Source organism: Oncorhynchus mykiss, chromosome 10, assembly GCF_057628025.1.
Source record: "Oncorhynchus mykiss isolate SJ-2025 chromosome 10, ASM5762802v1, whole genome shotgun sequence".
NCBI lineage: Eukaryota > Metazoa > Chordata > Actinopteri > Salmoniformes > Salmonidae > Oncorhynchus > Oncorhynchus mykiss.
This window is the reverse complement of record NC_143031.1, coordinates 70,477,621-70,492,490: the sequence shown is the minus strand read 5'-3', so window position 1 is coordinate 70,492,490 and position 14,870 is coordinate 70,477,621. Positions and strand designations below refer to the sequence as shown.

At 42.0% G+C, this 14,870-nt stretch overlaps 1 protein-coding gene and 1 non-coding gene across 2 annotated transcripts in view; one reads left to right on the top strand and one right to left on the bottom strand.

Annotated features, from left to right (window-relative positions):
- LOC110498458 (putative E3 ubiquitin-protein ligase HERC3) overlaps window positions 1–14,870 on the top strand; it is a 37,648-nt gene that overhangs the window by 10,966 nt on the left and 11,812 nt on the right. Inside the window, exons 12-20 of the mRNA XM_090187721.1 lie at window positions 359–470; window positions 2,590–2,779; window positions 5,948–6,111; window positions 6,495–6,608; window positions 7,030–7,053; window positions 7,145–7,234; window positions 7,640–7,810; window positions 8,091–8,234; window positions 10,400–10,566. Of these exons, the coding sequence (XP_090043847.1) occupies window positions 359–470; window positions 2,590–2,779; window positions 5,948–6,111; window positions 6,495–6,608; window positions 7,030–7,053; window positions 7,145–7,234; window positions 7,640–7,810; window positions 8,091–8,234; window positions 10,400–10,566 (1,176 nt within the window). The remainder of the gene's footprint in view (window positions 1–358; window positions 471–2,589; window positions 2,780–5,947; window positions 6,112–6,494; window positions 6,609–7,029; window positions 7,054–7,144; window positions 7,235–7,639; window positions 7,811–8,090; window positions 8,235–10,399; window positions 10,567–14,870) is intronic.
- trnaa-ugc (transfer RNA alanine (anticodon UGC)) lies at window positions 7,332–7,405 on the bottom strand. The gene has a single exon. It is a non-coding gene; the product is annotated as a tRNA-Ala (tRNA).

The following is a 14,870-nucleotide window of genomic DNA, read 5'->3' as shown; positions in this document are numbered from 1 at the left end:
TGTGTGTGTGTGTGTGTGTGTTTCTGTTTAGGTCTTCGAGCTCTATACCCTGCAGTGAGCTCACACAACTGCCACGTGCCCAGAAGCTAGAGACTCTATCTAACCCAGAGGAACGTGTTGTGTGTTCTATTCATCAATGGTTCTACACAAATTCCTGGATTTAGTCCATCCGTTTATTTATATCTCTGCTGATGAGTTTTTAAAGGGATGTTCTTGTATTTTGAGCGGAACTTCCCTTTTAAGCGCCACAGTTAAAAGTGATGAAAAGTCTGGGTAGTTTATCATGGGTTTTTCTGTTTGGTAATTTTTGGGGGGGATTGGTCTTAAAGGCTATTTTGTTCTTTGTTTGTTCCCCCAGTGATGACAGCCATTTTAAGACCAACCCTAAAGTCCCTGGCATCGATCTCAACTCAGTCCGCCTGCTGTTTGAGACACTCAGTAAACCGCCCTTCGCCAGACTATTGGAGCAGGTAACGACTCTTGTGTACCATGTCTTATCCCAATACCTGAAAGCGAGACCCTCCCTATGCTCAAAAACCAGGGTATGTATAGTTAAAGTGGCCTCCTTCCATCGTCTGTACTGATATGAAAACACAGTGAAAAGCAATATGAATGATGACCACTGGGTTTCAGGTCTTTGGTTCTTTCACATAGGAGTAGGTGAAGGAAAGGAGATGAGGAGAAAACACTTTAGGCACTAAAGGTACTCTATGTAGAAATCGCTCAGCCATTTCCTGGTTTGTAAAATTCAAATAGTTCGCATGATTTTAGTTTACGTGACACAACAAGCAAGTATAGTGTAGGTAATCATTGTACCATCTAAACCGCTGTGAAATATATTTTACATAACCACAAATATTGGTATTTTCAGATTTCTGAAGCTTGAAATACCGAAAGTAAAAGATGCAAAAACTCAACTTAAAAACGGAAAGCATAGAAATAGTGCACATAGATCTACCGCTTCTTAACTTGCTTACAATGACAGATCAATAGCTCACATTTATATGTACATTTGGTTGGGTCGCCCAAAAAGTGACATATTGCAGCTTTAAAGATGGAATCTGCAGTAGGGGGAAGCAGCGCCACTGGCCACCCCACCACCGTGAGGAGCGTCGCGCTGCATGAGAAAAAAATAAGTACATGTGCTCTTCTATTGCGCGTGCAGTGATGTCTGATGGGAAAAAACTGTTGTTTGCAGTAACTTGTAATATAGCAAACGGACGTGGCTGTTTCACCATTAAATATTCTAGATTTAATTGAGATGTACCCCAGGTTTTGACTATCCAGCTACTTGGTTCTATCCATCTACTCATAAACGTGTTATGGCTGAGGCCGGTAGATTTGAACTGAGCGAAATAATGGCATTTACAAATCCCCTTTACAGGGTCATTGTCATGGCAACCCTATCATACAGAGTCATGGTTTATGTTTTGACTCAAATGCAATATTTTAGTCCAAGGACACAAAGCCTTGTCTGTCTGTCAACATACTGACTCAGATCTCTAGCCACTTTAATAATTAAAAATTGAATGCAATAAACGTGTCACTTTAAACAATGGCACTTTATATAATATTTACATACCCTACATTACTCATCTCATATGTATATACTGTACTCTATACCATCTACTGCATCTTGTCTATGCCGTTCGGCCATTACTCATCCATATATTTGTATCTACATATTCTTATTCATTCCTTTACACTTGTGTGTACATGGGGACAGCCGAAGAATCCTTTAAGGTTCTAGATGGCATCTTTTTTTTCTAGGAGTGTACGGCGTCTGTTAGACCTAGCCAGCAGCACTTTGGACTGAGCAATGTAGTAGAGTAAAATAGGGGTGTTCAGGGTACACCGCCCCCCTACGCTTTGTTTTGATGGCTGGAGAGTATCATAGGCCACGGCAATGAATTCCCATGCCACATATGAACTATGTCCCCCGTTGACTTCTGAAATGGTACAGCACACTCACTTTACGCATCATCTCAGTAAGATCAACACATACTCTGCTAGGTTTTGATGGTTTCACGCAGAATGCCTACTGGACTGAGGTCATGAGGTTCAGAGCTAGCTAGCCCACTAATAATATGTTAGGGATTTTGGGGCTTCTCAATCTAACTTGATTTATTGTGTTCTATAAAGATCAGGCAGCATTAGCAACCAGCCAACCACAGGAGGCCTCTCCCAAAACATTTTCCTGTGATGTTTTTGTCCCTTTGCCGAGTCCAGCTAATCCTTTAGATTTTGTAAAAAGCTATCCTTGTTCCGACATAAAAAAAAAAGATATATTGTATCATTTTGGTACAGTATTGCAATGTTGAAAATACATTTCTTAGTCAATATGAAGTATCTCAATTCTTCACCATCGGTCAGTCACAGTTTAAATTTATAAAACTTCAGGTACTCTACTTAACTCATATCGTAATATACTCATTTAGTTACATCTGCATTAGCAAATGAAAATAACAAGCATTGTGATGTACAGTGAACCGGTTGTACGGACAGCTGTTAGGTGATATTTTGATGGATGATTTTAAAGTGATGTATCCATCTCTCTCTCCCTCCATCCATGTGTCTCTGTCCTGCCAGGCCACTAAGAGTTTTGAGAGCCTGCTGATCCCCCAGCTGCCCTGCTCTCCCCCTGACGTTGAGGCCATGAGGATCTACCTGATCCTGTCGGAGTGTCCCGCCCTGCACGACTCCAAGAACTACATCACCCTCACCATCCCCCTAGCCATGGCCATACTCCGCCTGGATGCCAACCCCAGCAAAGTGCTTGGTAGGGGGGCAACATAGTTGCATTTCAAGCACACACACATGCACAATCACATGTTAATGTACTCTGTACATTGCATGCACACAGACACCCATACGTGCGCACGCACACACACATTGACGGGGCTGTGGTGCACCAGGTCGAGAGCTTCAAGTTCCTGTGTGTCTACATCACTAAGGATCTATCATGGTCCACACAAACCAACACAGTCGTGGCGGGGCACGACAACACCTCTTCCCCCTCAGGAGGCTGAAAAGATTTGGCATGGGCCCTTAGATTCTTAAAGAGCTGCACCATTGAGAGCATCTTGACTGGCTGCATCACCACTTGCTATGGCAACTGCTTGGCATCTAGCCGCAAGGCGCTACAGAGGGTAGTGCGTATGGCCCTGTACATCACTGGGGCCGAGCTCCCTGCCATCCAGGACCTCTATACCAGGCGGTGTCAGAGGAAGGCCCTAAAAATTAAAATTATAAAAAATTATTAAAGACTCCAGCCACCCAAGTCATAGCATGTTCTCTCTGCTATCGCACAGCAAGCGGTACCAATGCACCAAGTCTGGAAACAACAGGAACCTGAACTGCTTCTATCCCCAAGCCATAAGACTGTTAAATAGTCCAGGTAGCTATTGATTACTATCTGCATTGACCCTCCTTTGCACAAACTCTTGACTCATCACACATGCTGCTCTTGCTGTTTATCTATCCTGTGGCCTAGTCACTTTATCCCTACCTACAGTTGAAGTCGGAAGTTTACATACACTTAGGTTGGAGTCATTATTAAAACTAGTTTTTCAACCACTCCACAAATGTCTTGTTAACAAACTATAGATTTGGCAAGTTGATTAGGACATCTACTTTGTGCATGACACAAGTCATTTTTCCAACAATTGTTTACAGACAGATTATTTCACTTATAATTCACCGAATCACAATTCCAGTAGGTCAGAAGTTTACATTAAGTTGACTGTGCCTTTAAACAGCTTGGAAAATTCCAGAAAATTATGTCATGGCTTTAAAAGCTTCTGATAGGCTAATTGACAACATTTGAGTAAATTGGTGGTGTACCTGTGGATGTATTTCAAGGCCTACCTTCACACTCAGTGCCTCTTTGCTTGACATCATGGGAGAATCAAAAGAAATCAGCCAAGACAAAATTGTAGACTTCCACAAGTCTGGTTCATCCTTGGGAGCAATTTCCAAACGCCTGAAGTTACCACGTTCATCTGTACAAACAATTGAATGCAAGTATAAACACCATGGGACCACACAGCCGTCATACCGCTCAGGAAGGAGACGCATTCTGTCTCCTAGAGATGAACGTACTTTGGTGAGAAAAGTGCAAATCAATCTCAGAACAACAGCAAAGGATCTTGTGAAGATGCTGGACGAAACGGGTACAAAGTATGTATCCACAGTAAAACGAGTCCTATATTGACATAACCTGAAAGGCCACTCAGCAAGGAAGAAGCCACTGCTCCAAAACCTCCATACAAATGGTTTGCAACTGCACATGGGGACAAATATCGTACTTTTTGGAGAAATGTCCTCTGTTTGGCCATAATGACCATCGTTATGTTTGGAGGAAAAATGGGGAGGCTTGCAAGCCGAAGAACACCATCCCAATCGTGAAGCACGGGGGTGGCAGCATCATGTTGTGGGGGTGCTTTGCTGCAGGAGGGACTGGTGCACTTCACAAAATAGATGGCATTATGAGGGAGGAAGGAAGGAAAATGTTGTGGATATATTGAAGCAACATCTCAAGACATCAGTCGGGAAGTTAAAGCTTGGTCACAAATGGGTCTTCCAAATGGACAATGACCCCAAGCATACTTCCAAAGTTCTGGCAAAATGGCTTAAGGACAATAAAGCCTATAGAAACTTTGTGGGCAGAACTGAAGAAGCATGTGCGATCAAGGAGGCCTACAAACCTGACTCAGTTACACCAGCTCTGTCAGGAGGAATGGGCCAAAATTCACTCAACTTATTTACTCAACTTATTCGACCCAAGTTAAACAATTTAATGGCAATGCTACCAAATGCTAATTGAGTGTATGTAAACTTCTGACCCACTGGGAATGTGTTGAACGAAATAAAAGCTGAAGTAAATCATTCTCTCTACTATTATTCTGACATTTCACATTCTTAAAATAACGTGGTGATCCTAACTGACCTAAGACAGGGAATTTTTACTAGGATTAAATGTCAGGAATTGTGAAACTGAGTTTAAATGTATTTGGCTAAGGTGTATGTAAACTTACGACTTCAACTGTATATGTACATATCTACCTCAATTACCCTGTATCCCTGCACATCGACTCGGTACTGGTACCCTGTGTTTATAACCAAGTTATCGTTACTCATTGTATATTTACTCCTGGGGTTATCTTTCTATTATTTGTTATTTTATTTTTCTCTCTGCGTTGTTGGGAAGGGCTGTAAGTAAGCATTTCACTGTTAGTCCACGCTTGTTGTTTACGAAGCATGCAGGCTCACCGGCGCACAGACAAATACCCTCATGCACACAAATGTGCTGAACAGTGTTTGATACTGTATACCCTGTACACCTCAGTCTACCACAAATACTCTTTCTCCATACTGCACAGTCAGTCCCAGGAAAATGGCAGTTATACAACTGTCATAATGGTATACACTTCATGTGTACAGTGCATCACATTGCACTTCTGTCATACTTTTAAATATGCAGTGTCACTGCCGGTTCCCTTTAAAAGATGCTGGAATGTGATGTGTTGTCTTGTTTTTTTGTATCCCATAGATAACTGGTGGTGTGTTATATTCTGGATCCCCATAGATAACTGGTGGTGTGTTATATTCTGGATCCCCGTAGATAACTGGTGGTGTGTTATATTCTGGATCCCCACAGATAACTGGTGGCGTGTTATATTCTCGATCCCCGAAGATAACTGGTGGTGTGTTATATTCTGGATCCCCGTAGATAACTGGTGGTGTGTTATATTCTGGATCCCCGTAGATAACTGGTGGTGTGTTATATTCTGGATCCCCGTAGATAACTGGTGGTGTGTTATATTCTGGATCCCCGTAGATAACTGGTGGTGTGTTATATTCTGGATCCCCGTAGATAACTGGTGGTGTGTTATATTCTGGATCCCCGCAGATAACTGGTGGTGTGTTATATTCTGGATCCCCGCAGATAACTGGTGGTGCCTGGTGGACGGCGGTGTGTTCTCCAGGCTGGTGGACATGTATAAGAGCATCGTGGTGTTCCTGTTAACTGGAGGAAAGGCCCTGCTCGTCCCTGTCTTCCTAGAAAACTACACCAGTGCCACGCTAAAGCTTCTAGAGAAACTTCATAAGGTAACATTTCCTGCTAATGATCATGGGGAAACTTCATTAGCTCATTCTTTACATAAAAGTTTCTCTAGATACTTCACAAGTTAAAGTTTTATACTAAGCTTGTGAAGAAACTTCAAGAGGTGTTATGATTCCCGTCCTTAAACAGGTCTACTGTGCGAATAGGAGCCTTAGGTTAGGAACACGAGTTGTCCTTTTTTTAAAGAATGTCGGTAATGCAAAAAATAAGTTTACAGAATTGTGGGAAAATATCAAGTATGCATGATATCCTTTTATATATAAATGTATCAAACCGCAAGAGACTTCCTGATATAAAATAAAGATAAACAATCATAATGATGGGTGTGTGTTCTGAGCAGGGCTGTTGTGCTGCTGTGTGTGTCCAGGTTAACCTGAAGGCCGGGCATGTGGAGTACAACCGCTTCTATATCCCTGACATCACCACCCTGGTGGACATCCAGGAAGACTACCTCAAGTGGTTTCTGAGTAAAGCAGAGATTGTGAGTACTGGAGATCTCTACGTCTCTCTCTCTCTTGTGACGATGTCGTCCTGTGGAATTTGGTGTGTGTGTGTGTGTCCAATTATCTAATTATCATCCTAATCCAATGGGATGCTACTCTCACAGACGAGCCCCCTAGCCCCTACCCCTCTCCCCTCCCTCTTTCTCCCTGCATAGTAGAATCTGTCGAACTGTGTAGGCCCTTTCTAGGAAGAGCACAGAGACTTTGTTGTCCCCACCCTCATATTTTCACCTTTGTGCCTTGTAGCTCTGGCCAATGTCTCAGTAAACTGGTATAGCTAGACAGCTATGCCCCTGCCACCAGCTGTCAATCTGAATACACTGTTATGATCCTCTACAATATAGTTTTCATGGGTAATTTGGACAAAACTGAGTTGATGATTATAATTTTGTTTTTCAGAAAATGAGAACACCAGCAGTACAGGTATACAGGCTGTTTTCTAATCAAATGAGTGTAAATGCCACGTTATCTATATGCTCTTCAAACGATAACGTTTCTCTTTTCATCCATTCAGAGCTCAGTGACTTTATGTGCCTACCCGTTCATACTGAACGCCCAAGCCAAGACCACCATGCTGCAAACTGACGCTGAGCTACAGATGCAGGTAACAGCCAGGATGGGAAAATATATATGTACATCTTTACAGATGCTCTGGCACAGAGCGACTTATAGTAGTGAGTGCATACGTTTTCATTAGTAATAGTCCCTCGTGGGAATCGAACCCACAACCCTGGCATTGCAAGTGCCATGCTCTACCAACTGAGCCACACGGGACCGTTATATAAAAGTTTCCCACTGTTAACTCAAAGTTTGAAACTGATTTCTGTTGACATTTGCTGTGATAAAATAACTTGTTTTTATAGACAATGTAAGAATGAATCATGTCCCTTGGAGACCATTTAATTGCAATGGTCTTTTTTTAAACACTTGATGTAAAAAAAAATAATAATAATAATAATTTCCATCTCTCCTACACATATTATTTCCCCTGTCTGTGACCTTTTCCAAGATGGCGGTGAGCGGGGCCAACATGCATAACGTTTTCATGCTGCTGACGCTGGAACCCCTCCTGGCGCGGAACCCCTTCCTGGTGCTCCACGTACGCAGGGACCACTTAGTGAGCGATGCGCTGAGAGAGCTCACCATCTACTCTGACGTCGACCTCAAGAAGCCCCTCAAGGTCTGAGTTCAGCACCTCTCAGGGTCACAAAGGTCATGTAGTGTGTCGTAAATAGACATGGAAAGATTTTTTTTAGGAGAGATCTTTGTAATCAAAGAGAAATAAGATAACACCACTAATCATCAATTGTTTGTCAACGGCTGCACACTGTTGTTAGTGCCACTTGAATTACAGGAACTAAGGCCATATCACTTGAAGATGAGAAAGTGATTGACAGAGTATTTGGGCTCAGTTAGTGCCACTTTAATTACAGGAACTAAGGCCCTCTCTCCCCCTCTAGGTGATCTTTGATGGGGAGGAGGCGGTGGATGCAGGGGGGGTAACCAAGGAGTTCTTCCTACTGCTGTTGAAGGAGCTGATGGACCCTGTGTACGGCATGTTCACCCAGTACACCCAGTCCAACCTGCTCTGGTTCTCTGATAAAGTGAGTCATGTACCACTCAGTGGAGGCTGCTGAGGGAAGGCTCATAATAATGGCTGGAACAGAGCAAATGGAATCGCATCAAACACAAGGAAACCATGTGTTTAATGTAGTTCATACCATTCCACCTATTCCTCACCAGCCATTACCACGAGCCCGTCCTCCCCAATTAAGGTGCCACCAACCTCCTGTGTGACCGCTTCTACTTCACAACACTGTACAACTAACCACGATCTTACTGTACATATAGGGCTGATGGCATTCATAACATGATATAATAAAACCGTGAACCACTCACACTGCACAACACTGTAACACTAACAAATGTTGATAACTGAACATATCTAACTGTAATTATAAACTGGGTGGTTCGAGCCCTGAATGCTGATTGGCTGACAGCCGTGATATATCAGACCGTATACCACGGGTATGACTGAACATGTATTTTTACTGTTCTAATTACATTAGTAACCAGTTTATAATAGCAATAAGGCACCTCCGCGTTGCGTTGTGCATAAGAACAGCCCTTAGCCGTGGTATATTGGCCATATACCACAACCCGCCGAGGTGCCTTATTGCTTAAATATAGTGCTGATGTTACTCATAATTCTGTGTAAAAAAATAAAATGCAAAATAAATAAAACACTGTACTCGAAAAGGGACGTAGTATTAAATATTTCTTGCAAGTGCATTGGAGTATAGTACATGATTCAAGAGAAGTGTATTAAATGCCTTCACTGACCTTGGCAACGGTTGCTAGAGGAACAAAATAAAAAAGGGAAGTGTTGCAAGCGAACAGTGTAGTAGTCTATTGAATAACTGTTTTTTTATGTCTCCAGGTAAGAACACGTTCTCTTTTACAGTAATGACAATAAAACATCTCTAACCGTTAATGGGGTACTGTGACATCATAGAATTGGCTCTTTGTAGAAAACCAATGTTAGTCTGTCTGACATGCATCCTAATTGGCCCACTATTCCCTATATAGTGCTCTATGCCATTTGGGACACAGACCCTATCTATTGTATGAAGCAACACCAAGGTCATATTAGTAGTCAAATCCCTTCTACTCATGTTCTGGAAGCCAGCCAACCGCCTCAACATGTCAGAAGGGTCAATTTCATTATCTTCTAAATCTAAACAACATTATGCATTTTCAAAGCCAAAAAAGGTCACAAACAACGTTTCAAAATATTTCTAAATGCTCTGAATAGACACGGTTGGTCTTGGTTACCTGAGTGTTTAGCGGTGTCTCGTATCGTCTTTTGTCTGTATTTCAATGACCTTTGTTAACCCCCCGACCCAGGCTTGGCTGTGTGGCCTGGCCATTGTGCTGTAAGTTGGATACATTCTATTGTGTGAAGGGACATGCCACTAGGCCAGAAAGGTCATATTTGTTGTGGTTTGTTGAGGGTAGAAATAATTATTGTATTGAAATATGAACCGCTTATGTAATGAGAGCCGTCCTATCGGAGTGAGTTGGCGAAGGTCAGCGTTTTTCCAGGAAAAGGGACACCCATGCGAGGCAAGGCGACATCGGGAACGCTCACTCACGTATACAAAATAGCACCCTGGGTCGTGGGAATATTAATGAATGTCAAAACCCTTTGACACTCGCAATTGACAGTAGTGATTTGAAGGAGGAACTCAAACAGGTCTATAACAACAAAATGAAGCTGAATGGCCTCAGAATAGGTTTGTAGGGTTCATCAACAAGCTTTTGTTAGGAAGGCATAATAGGTCATTATTCATATGTAACTTGTAGTTTTAATCAGAAACACATGCGTAATGAATCAACAACAATTCTGAGTAGCCCAGTAATACATTTCCCAGTTGGTGAACATTATTGAATGAAGTGGTTGAATAAAAACAAATTAAATGTTGGTTTGGATTTAAAAACAGACCTTTGGTGGTATGCCAGCCTACATTTCCATCAAAAACAAGATGTACATCTCAATAGTTTCAAGTCCTTTTGTTTTTTACTCTCTTAATACTGATGAACCATTTCAGTAGGCTTCTCTTGTTTCTTCCACCTCCTGTATTTTCTGATCAGTGAGGAACGAGCAACAAGAAGAGGACGCCTTTTAAGACTATTGCTATGCACCCAACAAAGCATTGCCTCTCTACTTAACTTCCTTGTTGTGTCGTCTCTCTCTGTTTCTGCCCAGTGTTTTGTGGAGTACAACTGGTTCAATCTGATAGGGATCATTTGTGGGCTGGCCATCTATAACAGCACCGTGGTGGACCTCCACTTCCCCCTGGTCCTTTACAAGAAGCTACTGGGCGTAGCACCCACTCTGGAGGACCTCAAGGAGCTGTCGCCCACAGAGGGCAGGTAATGTGAATTCATAGCCCAGCCACGAGGCCTCTAGGCTGGGATGGACTTGCATGCTAACTCCCCCTAGCCACATCTTGTTAAAAGTTCTACATGGAAAGTGAGTGTTCTTCATTCATTAAAAAACACTTAGTGTTGAACACAATCTTTCTACTGCCATTAGGTATATTGATTGTCCATGCTGTTTGTATAAATGTATTTTCGTCTTGGGTACGGAGAGATTTCATTCTGGGTTTATTTTTTTAATTCCCCCTTCCCTCCTTATTTGAACACGTTGTGTGAACTCAACATCTCTTCAGAAGGCAATAATTGAGTGTTGGGCTTAGGGTTGGGCAGCATCCAGATCTTCATAGCGTTCCTGTACCATACTAGGGTATATGGTATTACTGGCAGTGCACACTGTTTCTTTCCAAATGCACAAAACAAATTTAGGCAGCAGGGTTCTCGATCCAGGAGGAGATTGTTTGTCTCTGCTGTAATCGCTGTGTCAGCGATTTACAGCTGTGAGTCTTTCTGGGTAAGTCTAAGAGCTTTGCACACATGGATTGCACAATATTTGCACATTATTCTTAAAAAAATTCAAGCTCTGTCAAGTTGGTTGTTGATCATCGCTAGACAGCCATTTTCAAGTCTTGGCATAGACTTTCAAACCGATTTATGAGTAAAAACTGTGACTAGGCCACTCATGAACATTCAATATCATCTTGGTAAGCAACTCTAGTGTATATTTGGTCTTGTGTTTTAGGTTATTGTCCTGCTGAAAGGTGAATTAGTCTCCCAGTGTCTGTTGGAAAGCAGACTGAATCAGGTTTTCCTCTAGGATTTTTCCTGTGCTTAGCTTTATTCCGTTTCTTTTTATCCTAAACTCTCTAGTCCTTGCAGATAACAAGCATACCCATAACATGGTGCAGCCACCACCATGCTTAAAAATGTGGTACTCAGTGATGTGTTGTGTTAGATTTGCCACAAACATTGCACTTTGTATACAAGACATAAGGTTAATTTCTTTGCCACATTTTTTGCAGTATTACTTTAGTGCCTTTTTACAAACAGGATGCATGTTTTCTGCCCTGGATTCCTTTTCACTCTGTCATTTAGGTTAGTATTGTGGAATAACTACAATGTGGTTGATCCATCCTCAGGAGAAAACTATCACAGCCATTAAACTCTGTAACTCTTTTAGTCACCATTAGCCTCATGGTGAAATCCCTGTGCCGTTTCTTTCCTCTCCTGCAACTGAGTTAGGAAGAACGCCTGTATTTTTGTTGTGAATGGGTGTATTAATACACCATCCAAAGTGCAATTAATAACTTCACCATGCTCAAACATCTTTTTCTTTTTTTCAATCTGGAAAACCTCTGGTGTTTGTGGTTGAATCTGTGTTTGAAATTCACTGCTTGACTGAGCAACCTTACAATTGTTTGTATGTGTGGGGTACAGAGATGAGGTAGTCATTCAAAGATCACATTAAACACTAAGTGTGCAATAATAATAAGTTGCATGGACACGAGTCCATGCAACTTATTATGTGACTTGTCAAGCACATTTAGGCTTGCCATAACAAATGGGTTGGATACTTGTTGACTCAAGATATTTCAGCTTTTAATTTTTTATTAATTTGTAAACATTTTTTTTTAAATCCACTTTGGCGTTATTGTGTATAGGCAGTGACACAAAATCTCAATTATAATCAAATTTATATTCAGGCTGTAACACAAAAAAATGTGGAAAGAGTCTATGGGTGTGAATACTTTCTGACCCAGCGGTTGGCCTAGGGTCTAATTGTCTGCAGATGGCCCGGACTTTGGTGCTGAAGCTTTTTATCCTTAGATTACCAGTCCGAGGGCTACAATTAGGGCAGTGCATCGGCCCTTGAGCGTGTCACAGTAAAAGACAGCTTTCTTTAAGGAGTTGGCTCCCTCGGGAGTGTTGGGCCACAAAACAACCCAGACGATGAATAGTGTCTTGTTGTTTTGTCATGGGTTGTGTTGCTTTCTTGGCTTGACTTTTGGGTACACTTAAGACCGAGGCAGTAGAGAGTCGACACAGCTGTGGGTTTTGAACTAAGTGGTGGTGAAGAAATGAAGAAGGAAGAGAAATGAATGACAGTTGGTTAGTCATTTGGGGTGTTTCTTTACTCTAGCATTTCTGTGTACTCCTAGTACTCTGAGTTGAAATAAGATATTTTTTAAATGTATTTAACTAGGCAAGTCGGTTAAGAACAAATTCTTATTTACAATGACGGTCTACCCCGGCCAAACCCGGGCCAATTGTGCACCGCCCTATGGGACTCCCAATCACGGCTGGTTGTGATACAGCCTGGATTCGAAACAGGGTGTTTGTATTGACGCCTCTAGCACTGAGATGCAGCGCCTTAGACCGCTGCACCACTCCGGAGCCCAAAGATAACTGGATATCAAATACAGTTGAAGTCGGATGTTTACATACACTTGGAGTCATTAAAACTTGTTTTTCAACAACTCCACATATTTCTTGTTAACAGACTATTGTTTTGGCAAGTCAGTTAGGACAGCTACTTTGTGCATGACACAAGTAAATTTTTCCAACAATTGTTTACAGACAGATTATTTCAATTCACTGTATCATAATTCCAGTGGGTCAGAAGTTTAAATACACTAAGTTGACTGTGCCTTTAAACAGCTTGGAAAATTCCAGAAAATTATGTCATGGCTTTAGAAGCTTCTAATTGGCTAATTGACATCATTTGAGTCAATTGGAGGTGTATCTGTGGATGTATTTCAAGGCCTACTTTAAAACTCAGTGCCTCTTTGCTTGATATCATGGGAAAATCAAAAGCCAAGACTGCTCCAAAACCGCCATAAAAAGACAGACTACGGTTTGCAACTGCACATGAGGACAAAGATCATACTTTTTTTTTGCCCTCTGGTCTGATGAATCAAAAATATAACTGTTTGGCCATAATGACCATCGTTATGTTTGGAGGAAAAGGGGGGAGGATTGCAAGCTGAAGAACACCATCCCAACCTTGAAGCATGGGGGTGGCAGCATCATGTTGTGGGGGTGCTTTGCTGCAGGAGGGACTGGTGCACTTCACAAAATAGATGGCATCATGAGGCAGGAAAATGATGTGGATATATTGAAGCAACATCTCAAGACATCAGTCAGGAAGTTAAAGCTTGGTCGCAAATGGGTCTTCCAAATGGACAATGACCCCAAGCATAATTCCAAAGTTGTGGCAAAATGGCTTAAGGACAACAAAGTCAAGGTATTGGAGTGGCCATCACAAAGCCCTGACCTCAATCCTATAGAACATTTGTGGGCAGAACTGAAAAAGCTTGTGCGAGCAAGGAGGCCTACAAACCTGACTCGGTTACACCAGCTCTGTCAGGAGGAATGTGCCAAAATTCACCCAAGTTAATGTGGGAAGCTTGTGGAAGGCTACCCAAAATGTTTGACCCAAGTTAAACAATTTAAAGGCAATGCTACCAAATGCTAATTGAGTGTATGAAAACTTCTGACACACTGGGAATGTGATGAAAGAAATACAAGCTGAAGTAAATCATTCTCTCTACTATTGTTCTGACATTTCACATTCTTAAAATAAAGTGGTGATCCTAACTGACCTAAGACTGAATTTGTACTAGGATTAAATGTCAGGAATTGTGAAAAACTAAGTTTAAATGTATTTGGCTAAGGTGTATGTAAACTTCCGACTTCAACTGTACCTACTTCACAGACTACTGTAGTTCAGAGTACTTTGTGCAGAAAAACTCAACTCTACAATCCATAAGAACACCACTCCAATACACAGCCCATACAAAGCAAGGCAGCATACTCCCATCCTCCCTCCAACTTCAACAGAATGTGAGACATCCCACTTGGCTGCCCTTTGGGTCTGGAGAGAACGAGGAGTTTATTTTCCCCTTGGCACCCTATCCCTGGCTCTGTTACTCCATGCATACTTCCTGTGTTGTGTTAGGGTTGGCTAGCTTCTCCCTAGCAAGCATAGCTTAGCGTAGTCCTCCTCCCACACTCTCCATCACTCACGGTCTGTTATTGTCTCCCAGCATTAACATAGCGTAGCCCCCATTCTCCATCACTGTCTATTATTAGCTCCTAGCGTTAGCATAGCATAGCCCATATTCTTCATCAGTCTCTATTAATGGCTACTAGCATTAGCGTAGCCCCCATTCTCAATCACTATCTATTAGCTGTTAGAATTAGCATAGCCGACATTCTCCATTACTGCCTATTATTAGCCGCTAGCGTTAGCGCTCAAACAGGCTAGCGCTACAGGAAGCCTTGTTGTTCCCTCTTCTGTT